General features: G+C 35.6%; 1 protein-coding gene across 1 annotated transcript; it reads left to right on the top strand.

Annotated features, from left to right (window-relative positions):
- The first annotated feature begins 5,041 nt into the window (after positions 1–5,041).
- On the top strand, positions 5,042–10,233 carry LOC127074942 (uncharacterized). The gene is made up of 4 exons (XM_051016366.1): positions 5,042–5,678; positions 6,984–7,136; positions 7,267–7,472; positions 9,782–10,233. Exons 1-4 carry the CDS (start codon positions 5,052–5,054, stop codon positions 9,978–9,980), a joined length of 1,185 nt encoding a protein of 394 aa, XP_050872323.1. The 5' UTR covers positions 5,042–5,051; the 3' UTR covers positions 9,981–10,233.
- The last annotated feature ends 1,250 nt before the right edge of the window (positions 10,234–11,483 follow it).

The following is an 11,483-nucleotide window of genomic DNA, read 5'->3' as shown; positions in this document are numbered from 1 at the left end:
TCATGAGCATAGTCCATTATACTATGTCTCTAACATGCATTAACATCAAAATTTTATTGCCCGACCTTAAATAGTTGTGACTTCTACATAAGTCCAATTACGATTGCTTAACATGGCGCTAAATTTTGACACAAAAGGCATAGCATTCTAGTTAGTGAGATTGTAAGTCTCCCCTCTTTCATGGTATTGTGTGGAAACTTGGCCTTTTTTCCTTCCTTTGGAAGATGTCTTGGCTCAAGGATTCATGCTTGTGATAAGTGGGTTGAGTGTTCTCCAAAGAATGACTTAAAACAAAAGCAAAAGCAATATTAACTTCTAACTCATTAACAACTAACATTTAATTTCAAGTTATTTACTTTAGTGTACTTTATTTTTAAGCCTTATTCATTTGCCATTATTCATACCATTCTAATTGTTTATGTTAATGTCATTTTCACTTTGTCCACTTGGACCATATTTGTGTGAAATATTTTGTTTGTGATTGCTTGTGTGGTCTTTGACCATTAATGTACATAATAAGAATAAAAACCCTAAAAAATATCTTGTGTAGACTGTTGGTTTGATTTGAGACTATTGGACTTAGAATTTAGGCAACACTCCCTATGCAAAGGACTTGACCAATGCCAACTTTCATGTAACCAAGTGCTTGTAATTTGAAACTTCATCTGATACATCATTGAAGATCCATTTGAGTTCATCTGCAACATGATCACTGTGAAGTTGTTACTTTGAACCTATGATTTGTGGCATTATGGAATTCATCTGCTACATAGGCAAATTTGAAGAAGATCGTGAAGTTGATAAGCTTGGGTATGATTTTCTATATTTGATGCCTTGCTTCTCAAATTGATATTTTGTGCATTGTTTGTTGCTTGATTCTAATGTCCAAGAGAATTTGGTTTCTATATGACATTCTTGTCTGTTGAATTGCAGCCCATTGGTCAGATCTTTTCAACTCTTAACTTTTAAATTTATGCTTAGGATTAGTCTCTTCATCTCCTCCCCACTTCTTTAATTTCAAAATTTCTCCCTCCTTTTAAAAACTTCTTTTCTTGTGTTTGTTTCCAAAACTTTGACCATATTGCAAATTAGAAACTTTGGCCTTATGCCATTGCATTTTCAAACTCATTTTCTTAAATAAATTTATAAATGTACTTAATTATACTTGACTTAAAATTTTCAAAAGCCAAAAAGAACTAACTCATTCAAACCATTTTAGGCCTTTGTGCCTTTCAAACCTAATTTTTGTTAAAAACAATGCATCCATTTTGAAATTTATACCACGAACTACGATGTTTTGATCCCTCATTTTTATGTTGGTACGTAGGCACAAGTCCGAAGGTCTTGTCAAACACAAAAATATAATTAACAAATTCTTTTCTCATCCCCCCATTCTATTTGCTTGCAAACATCATTTGTACAAAAACACATATGCACACAAGAAATGGCTCCCTAGGAGTATCTAAGACACTTTGGGTGCTAACACCTTTCCTTTGTGTAACCAACCCCCTTACCTGTAATCTCTGGCATTTTATTAGTTTTGATTTGAAAACTTCTTATTCTTGGGTTTTGTTTGTACTTTTCCCCTTTCCCTTGGAAACAATAAAAGCGCGGTGGCGACTCTTGTTATTTGATGTCTTGCTTATCCATAGCTTGATGATCGTGAATTTATCGCTACAATGCTTAATTGTTATTTTGATGTTTTGCTCTGAGTTGGTCAAGGAATGTTTCATCTGATACATGAGAAGACAAAGAAGACTGCTAGCTATGAGATTTGCTTGCTTGGATGTGGCTATCTTTATTTTATGCCTTGATCTTCATAATGTTTGGATATTGCTAATTGCTCATTGGTTATTGCTTGATTCAAAGTCCAAAGGGAAAGTGGGTTTTCTATATGACATTCTTGTCTGTTGGATTGCATCCCATTGGTCAAATCTTTTCAACTCTTAACTTTTATTTTATGCTTAGGATAGCCTCTTCATCTCCTCCCACTTTTTAAATTTAAAAATCACCCCCCCCCCTTTCAAAAACTTTCTTTGCTTGTGATTTCAAACTTAGACTTTATTTTAAATAGAAACTTTGGCCTTATGTCAATGGATTTTCAAACTTTCTCTTAAATCAAATTTGTAAATAAACTTAATCATATTGACTTAAAATTTCAAAAAGACAAAAAGAACTAACATCTTCATTCAAACTTTTGGGCCTTTTGTGCCTTTCTTATTAACCTTTTGTTAAAAGCAACTCACCAACTTTGAAATTGTTACCACGAACTACGAGGTTTTGATCCCTCATTTTTATGTTGGTACGTAGGCACAAGTCCGAAGGTCTTATCAAACACAAAAAATATAATCAATAAATTTTCTTCTCGTTCCCACACTCTATTTTCCTCAAACATCTTTTATACCAAAAAATACATACACACATAAAAAAGGGCTCCCTAGGAGTACCTAGGACAATTTGGATGCTAACTCCTTCCCTCTGTGTAACCAACCCCCTTACCTGTAATCTCTGTCATTTTATTAGTTTTGATTTGAAAACTTCTTATCTTTGGGTTTTGTTCGTACTTTTCCATTTTTCTTTGGAAATAATAAAAGCGCGGTGGCGACTCTGGTTTTATTGATGTTAAGCTTATCCATAACTTGATGATCATGAATTTACCGCTACAATGTGCTTACCTTATTTATGTTTCGTAACAACGGTAAATACATAATATTTACCGTATTACCAGTACTTTCAGGAAATAAAAAATTATCGAATAGAATCATAATATAACACCGAGCTTTAATTATTTTTTCATACTCGTTAGATTCTTCGGTTAATGTTATACTCACATAATATTGTTTGAGATATTTTAAGTTAATACCTTGACCCCTAGCTTGACCAGAAGTCTCTCCCGTAGTTGTGTTGTCACACAAAAGGGCACCCAATAATTCATTGCATATAGAGTTATCCTGGTTAACTCTACCATTTACGGTCTTACCATTGATATGTAGACCTAACAACATGTAGACGTCCTCAAGTGTGACGGTACACTCACCGAAAGTTGAAGGGGAGACTGTTGAGGGATGAAGTTTTTTCCTAAAAAATCTTCGATTGCACGTTGCTCCTCAACCTAACTTATGTTTGATCTTTGACCGACACCCTTCAATAGTCAGTGCCTACAAAAACATTGATAATGGTTGGCAGGATCCTCCATCGCCGCATGTCTACTGCATTAGACATATCACTCAAAATTTTATGCGAGAGATAAAAGACAAAACGTTGCGGAATAAGGTTGTCAATGCAGGTTATGCATTAACAGAACCTTCTTTCAAACACTACCGCAAAGATATCAGGTTGTCAAACGCAGATGCAGTATGATGAATCGGCAGTATTCCATTGGAGAAGTGGACTAGGGCATACGACAACGGTCAATGTTAGGGCCACATGACAACAAATCTTGTGGAATCAATTAACTTTGTCTTCAAAGCCATCTGAAACCTACCTATAACCGCTTTAGTGCAAGCAACATATTTCAGGCTAGGGGCGCTGTTTGAGACCAAACGTTCCAAATGGAGTTCAGTGTTACAATCTGGGCAGTTGTTCAGTGATGCTTCAATGAAATTCATTAGACACGAAGCTGCCAAAGCTAACACACGTGATCACGGTGTTTGACCGTACTAAAGGTTGGTACAATGTTGCTGAGTCCATGTATCACAATGAAGGCATGTCGATGGGACAATATAGAGTGGAACTAGATAGAGGTTGGTGCGACTGTGGAAAGTTCCAAGCCTTTCGTATGCCCTGCTCCCATGTCATTGCGGCATGTTCAAAGATTCGAAGGGATTCATCCTACTTACTATCTGACGTTTACAAAGTCATAAGTTTGTCCAATGTTTACAAAAAAATAGTTTTTCAATGGTAGCAAAAGAGGATTACTAACCTGAATATCAAGGGGACATTCTCTGGCACAATGAAGTAATACGAAGAAAGAAAAAGGACCGCCCAAACAACATCCGTATTCAAACCGAAATGGATACGACGAACAAAATGGTTTGATTATGTAGTTCATGTTGTCGGCCCGGTCACAATCGTACTAACTGTCCCAGTGTTGGAACAAATACAACAAGATAATTTTAATTGTACCTCTTTTGCTTTATATTAAAAACAACACTTATTTCATATGATAACTTTGTGAGGAAATATCATCACAAACAAATACAACACATTCAACACACAAGCAACACATAAACAACAACACAACAAACTACAACAAATAAAATATCATTACTAAGCGATTACAACCATCCAATTTTGTTTGAACATATTATACACCATCTTGTGAATGTCTTTGTCAGTCTTAATATCCACTTATACACACACTTCTCCATTTTGGTTGAATGTGGACTCAAGCCATTGAATTCTTCTAATCCTTTCACCATCTGCAATTTCGCCATCTAACCCATGGTTCAACGTTCGATTAAGACGTCCGAACGATTCTATATTCCAAAATTCGAATCTTTATCGGAGGTTGCACTGTTGAAAAGATTAAATCGACATTTCTCTCGTGAATGTATTCAAACATGGTTAAAGAACACAAAATTGAAGGAGATTGAAGAAAAATGAAAGAAAATGAAAGGAGGGTAAGAAGTTGTCTGAAAAAATATGGGAAATGCGCATGATATTTATAGATGAAACCATGCATGCATGCATGCGCCAATGCCCTAGGCACCACACACACACATGCATGCACCAGATACATGGACGCACACACTCAACCACACATACATGCGCCAGTTTCAATGACGCCTAAGTGCAATGCCATTGTAAGCATGTGTTAGCTTCAATCCTCCTTTGAATAGTTATTGGATAATAGAAAAAAATAGTTATTTTGATATATTTTTTAAAATTAGGTTATTTTGATATTTTATTTAAAAAAAAAATAATTTAAAATAAAATTCCGATCTCGAAAACTTAAGGAAAAAAAAACTCATTTATCAAGTTGTGGGACCATGCATTTGACTAATGATATAACGAGTAAACCAAAAACGCCATCGTTTATGCAAGAGAAGATGTTCCATTACACGGCACTGGCCTACACCACTCCACGTTACCATCTTTGTCCGCAAAACCAACAATTCCATACCCATCTTCGTCCTCACAAAATTAAATATCTCCATCTACATACACTACACCTTTTCAATACTCAACTCTTCTCTCTCTCTCTCTTTTCTACCATGGTTGCAAGCTTGGGAAACCTAGCGTTATTACTCGACATTTCTTCGCCGCGAACCTTATCTCTCGATAGAAAGTCTCGTCTCGTTGGCGTAGACGCAATTCTCACCTTACCGCTCAAGCGAGACTCTTCTTCTTCTTCTTCTACTTCCTCCTCTTGCGGATACGATGGGGAGGTACGTGGGCGCGTGGTGGTGGCGCGTGGGAAGTCAAACTCGGAGCAGAACGGGGTTGATTTTGACGCGGAGTGGAGTGACGAGGAAGAAGGAGAGTTTGGGGATGATTTTGAGAAGATAAGGATGAGAGTGAGGGAGCTTGAGGAGAGGAGAGTGAGGGAGCTTGAGGAGAGGAGAGAGCTTGAGAAGAAAACGGAAGAGTATTTGCAGAGTGAAAAAATCGATGATGGAGATGAAGAGATCACCGAGGAAGAGAAGAGGATGAGAGTCAGGAAAGTGCTCGAAAAGGTTTGAATCAATTAAACTAATCTTATCGTAATCACTTTCTAATGATGATTTTCTTTTCTTAATTCTTAATACTCTGCTTTTTTTAATTACTCGCTTGGTCAAAATAGTAACCGTAAGAAAATATATTAAAACAATTTACCTTTTTATTACTCTCTCTTTCTCAAAATAAAAGGTTTTTAAGATTTTTAAACACACTTTAAGAAAAAAACTAATGATTGAAATGAATAAGTGTGACAATATTACAAAACTGTCCCTATTTACTATTGGTTATTGGTTACTATAAGTTGTCAATTATATGGTCTAATAAGGTTTCCACGGGAGGCAGTCCATTGCCAATCTTCCCCATCCATTATTTTAATTAATGACATAATTAATATGTTATACAAAAGATCAATGGTTCACATTTCACTGAACTAATTTATCATGGGAGATAATCACTTCTCTAATTACATAGTGTGATTTAATGACTAGAAAGTGGCGAACATGTTAAGAGTCCCACATCGGACAATATATGACATGAACATGTGTTTATAAGTGGGGGTAGTCCTCACTCTACCAACCGGTTTTGTAGGGTTGAGTTAGGTCAAACCACACATTCTTAACATGGTATCAGAGTCTCATAATTAGGTGTAAAGTTGGCAAAATTTAATTAATGTTATTTTTGGACAAAATTCTTTAGTTAAAAGACTTCTATTTTGGGAGATAGGGAGTATAAAGATAGAGAAATAACCAATTGGATGAGACTATGGAGTCTCTTCCCGCTTAACCAGAGATCATAGGTTCGAATTTAATCTTGAGTATGCAGCAGTATTAAATCTTTTGAGGGAGAGCTTTTCCGCTTATTATGGTCTTATACGGCTCGAGGGGTTAATCTCTGCAGTTATGCGCAAAAGATATGGTTTATAAAAAAAATAGAGATATAGTTTGCAACAGATATAGCTCTGTTGGCAGTTATCAGCAATTTCTATTAGTTATTACCTCATATCATCTATAGTTCAAAAAGAAAAGAAAGAGAAATAGACACAATTTTAACCTAACAAGTTACTTAAATTATTAATAAAAGAATAAGATGGTTTGTATAGTGCACATGATTCTTCTTGGTTTAATCTGCTATGGGTTTATGAGGATAATAGCCTCTTTGGTTTAAGGAAGGGTTTTGCATTTTTATTGTCTTTGTACTCTTAATTATAAAAATATTTGATAACACGAAGTAATGTGAAAATAAAAACCGAAAACAGAAAATGTTGGAGGGTGATAATTGAATTGGCACTTGTTGACGTATTGTTTGTTCTTTTGACGAATCAGGTGGCTAAGGAGCAGGCAGAGAAGAGGGCCATGGCTCAGTTGATGTTCGATTTGGGTCAGAAAGCTTACGGGAGAGGCAAGTATGGACGGGCCATTAAATTTCTTGAAGGTGCGCTCACTATCATAGCAAGACCTACATTATTCGGTGGTGAGGTTAGTTGATTCTTTGCTAAATTTAAAAATCTCTGCTTGTTGTTTCTTAGGTTTATTTCAATACATGTCTCTAATTGTTGAAAAAGGAAGTAAAAAGTGCTTTTCTATTAAAAAAAACTGTAAATTTCAGATCCAAATATGGTTGGCCATGGCTTATGAGGCCAATAATCGCCATAACGATTGCATTGATCTATACAAGCAATTAGAAAAGTCACACCCTATTGTTAGCATCCGGCGCCAAGCTGCAGAGCTTCGTTACATTTTGGAAGCACCAAAGCTAAAGATAACCCAGGAGGAGATGGTGACTATACCTTTGATTTTTGACAGTTATGACAGGTCATTTGACTGTTCATGTTACTAATTAGATTCATTTAAATCTTTTTTTTATTAGTTTCTTAATTTCCTTTTTGCCTATGGTAATACTATTTTTCTCGTTTGTTTCCCTTGATTTCTTGCTGGTTGGGTATGATCACGAGTTCTTAGATGATTAATAATCTTTCTAGTAATAGAAACCCAACCTTTCTCTTGAACAAATCTAGTGCGAAGGTTAAATGGTTTTGAGGTCTCAAAAACTAAGATACCATGATAAAAATCCAGACAACCTATTTGGGGAAACTGTGATGCTCTTTGAGGCATTTCCTTATTTAATAGACATAAAACAATCTTTTAGAGATGCATGGGAGATTATAAAACATGGTTATTGTTTCCATAAACTATCCTAAAGGTGGTATTGAAATAATCTGTGCAAATATCTTATGGACATGCTATAAGCTATTTTCAAAAGTTTTTTTTCATACACTCACACAGGTGTATAATAAGCCCAAATTAGTGGTCCATAAGTCAATCTCAATACACCACTCACCCCAAAGTCCTTATTATTGTCACAGTTACAAACTACAACCTCTACATATGTTAGGAGAATGTTACAGCTATAACTTGCTATATAAAGATAATAACAATTGACAAAAATAATTTACTTAGTAGAGAGAAGACCGGTAAATTCTGTAATAAGGAGTGTAGTCAGATGAAGAGAAGACAAACAATTAAAGGAAGGGGAAGACCTATAAAGACTATCAGAGAAGTTATTAAGAAAGATTTCGAGATTAATGATTTGGATAGAAACATGGTCCTTGATAGAACATTATGACGAAAGTTGATCCATGTAGTTGACTCCACTTAGTGGGATAAGACTTAGTTGTTGTTAGTTGTTTAGTAATTATAACCAGGCCTAATGATGTTCCATCAGGCATTAACATAAAGTATAATTTGATTGTGTTTGTGGTATTTCTGATTCCAACATGGTTCAAAGCATTTAATTACCACTAACTATGTAGAAGCTTCAAAATACTTGCATTAACTAATGTTCAAACCTGAGAGATTGGAGGACTGTTAGGATAGTTTGTAAAGCAGGACAGAATTCTCTGTGGTGGAACTTCAGTGAGAATTTAAAGGGATGCTTTTAGGCCATGTCATAATATTGTATATGCAGTGATTGAGCAGTAATAGGGTTAGCTTCTGCCTGTTGCATGCGTTGGTTTGGTTGAGAGGTGGCCAACTGCCATTATTAGTATACCGTTCTCTCACTGAATTTTAGAAGCTTCAGTGTATAGATTCTGACCCGCCATGATTTTAGTGTTCTCCAAATACACTAGGCTCCTAGAAGCTGCTATATTTGCCATGGCCATGAAGGAATGTTAGTCTGGCCGTTAAAATCATCAATCACCAACAGTCATTGTTCATTCAACAATTCACTTCATATATAACATCTTGTAGAGGGAGTTGGGTAGCTCAACTTGTTTGAACTAAGCATTGAAGGACTAGAAGGAATTAAATGTCCAGGACCAGGATTCAGAGTGAAGGACAAAATACTAACATAGCATCTAATATGCTAACATCTCTCAAACTCCCTATTTAACAAGCAATATCAATGATGAGCAGGGATCCTCTCCATTTCCTAAAAGAAAGAGAGTTCCATAACTATAGTTTTATGTGTACGGAGCCAAATAAATATTAAATATATGTTACATGTCTTATAAATGTGTGCTATTTACACACAACTATAGTAATGGAAAAAATGGAGGAAATGAGAAATAGAAAGGATCTTAACCCGTGTTTACTCAACAACCTGTGTCTTAACTCCTAATATCAATTATTGATACAGCTATCCCGTCTACTTCAACCTACTGAGAAAACACGCAGTACTGAATTTGTTTCTCTGGAAAAAAATCAAGAATGTAATATTGATTTCTTTATTAGGGGCTTATTTGGTTTTGGTAACAAGCAATATTGATTTCTTGCTAGCTTGTGTCATACTGTTATTATCAATATTTCTACTCCCTCGGTATCATATTAAATGTCTATCAAGGCTGTGCGCACTTCTTAAAAAATCACATGATAAAATAAGCTAAAGTTCCTTTATTTAAAATTAGTTAGTGGAGTTATTTGAAATTCATTTTGTTCTTTTGAATCAGATATATCCCTTTAAACTGTCACTGACATTGGTATTGAGGAATGTTATAACTATATAATTTTTTTGTTGGTTTGATAATAACTGCAGATTTAAAACTACTGTATTATTCATGTTACTTTCTCGCATTTGAAAAAATGAGACATATATCATATATGTGTTACTTATATATGTGTAGTTATGCTGTAACATGGAGTGATAAAAACAAGGGTAGAAAGAGTGGAACAGTTAACACTCCATTTCCATCATCAAAAGATAACCTTTTGGATTCTCTTGTGTGGAGCCCTCCTACTGGATTAGGGAAAAATCGAGCATTCTGGGTTGGTTTAACATTATGGTTGGGATTAGTAGGTGCTGCTCTCTTCATTCAAAGATGAAGTTCCAGTTCTTCAATTTCTGATGATTCTAATTTTGTGTTATAATTTTTCATTTTAGTTTTTAGTGTATATAGTCCATTGTAAAATTATTGTATGTAACCAATAGGAAATATGTGTTATTTTATTATATTTTCCTGTTAGGGTGGTTGTTCTATTGAAAGTACAAGATTGTAAGTTCAAATTTAATTGTGTCATTGTATATTGAAAAAATAATTGTTGAATTACAAATATTTATGGTAATTTCTGTTAACTATGTGTTTCTGCGGTAAGTTTACAACTACGATTCACTCCACTCAGTTATATTCCTCTTACTCTCTTAGCTTCCAACTAGCATGTTTCTTTTTCTTCCCACGTCCCATTTTCCGTGAGTTTATTATGCATGCCTTCCTCACCTTCTAGCTTGTCACGTGCCACATGCTTCATTACATTGCCTTCTCCTTTTAAAATAACCTTGTCCTCAATGTTGAAGTCTGGATAACTAGCTGCCATGACCTGTAAATCCTCCCATGTAGCATCCTCTTGTAGACTATTTTCCCACTGCACCAGAATTTATGGAATGTGGTGCGTTCCTTTGATGATGGTCCTGGTAGCTAGTACCTTCATTGGTTGCAAAATTGTTCCCATCTCTGGAACGGTTAATGGTAATGACAAATAAGGTTTGTCAGTAGCCCCTTGGAACAACTTCAACTGTGACAGATGAAAAATGCGACGAATTCTTGCAGTAGAAGGTAACTCTAACTTGTATGCTACCGTGCCAATCTTAGACAACACTTCGAAAGGACCAAAATATTTCATGGATAGCTTATGTTTCTTCCTCAGGGCAGCAGAATGTTGTCGATAAGGCTGCAATTTGACTAGTACTTCATCTCCCACTTGTAAGGACACTTCCCTTCTCTTCTTGTCAGCTTGGTTTTTCATCACTTGTTGAGCTCTCAACAAGTTAGTCTTCAGGTTGTTAACAACTCATCTCTAGTAGTTAATTGCTCTATCATCTCTGAAGGGTCTTGGAGAATAGTTTTGCTTAGCCAAGGTAGGTGGCTCTCTCCCATACAACACCTTGAAAGGGGTCATGCCTGAGCTCATGTGGTATGCAGAGTTGTACCAAAACTCTGCCAATGGCAATGCTTTGACCCAACTTTTAGGATTGTCATAAGTAAAACATCTAAGGTACATCTCAAGACACTTGTTCAGGGCCTCTGATTGCCCATCTGTTTGTGGGTGGTATGCTGATGACATGTCTAAAGTGGTGTCCTGCAATTTGAACAAGTGTTGCCAAAATGCAAGAGTGAAAACTTTATCCCTCTCAGACACAATTGACTTTGGGATCCCATGCAGTTTCACTATATTGTTCATAAAAGACTCATCTACACTTTTACTGCTATAGTCAGCCTTCAATGGTAAACAGTGAGCATATTTTGTCAATCTATCGATTACTACCATAATGACCGAAAACCCAAAAGAAATTGGTAATCTAGTAATAAAATCCATGGCTATATCCTCCCA

This window comes from Lathyrus oleraceus, chromosome 4 (genome assembly GCF_024323335.1).
Source record: "Lathyrus oleraceus cultivar Zhongwan6 chromosome 4, CAAS_Psat_ZW6_1.0, whole genome shotgun sequence".
Lineage (NCBI taxonomy): Eukaryota > Viridiplantae > Streptophyta > Magnoliopsida > Fabales > Fabaceae > Lathyrus > Lathyrus oleraceus.
This window is presented reverse-complemented; position numbering and strand designations above follow the sequence as displayed.

What these genes read in the sequence shown, in the direction of transcription:
- LOC127074942 (XM_051016366.1), top strand. Translation starts at nt 5,052, where the DNA reads ATGTTCCATTACACGGCACTGGCCTACACCACTCCACGTTACCATCTT. An exon ending in CTACATTATTCGGTGGTGAG is followed by an intron (nt 7,137 to 7,266) that starts GTTAGTTGATTC and finishes TGTAAATTTCAG; the next exon opens with ATCCAAATATGGTTGGCCAT. An exon ending in ATTTTTGACAGTTATGACAG is followed by an intron (nt 7,473 to 9,781) that starts GTCATTTGACTG and finishes ATATATGTGTAG; the next exon opens with TTATGCTGTAACATGGAGTG.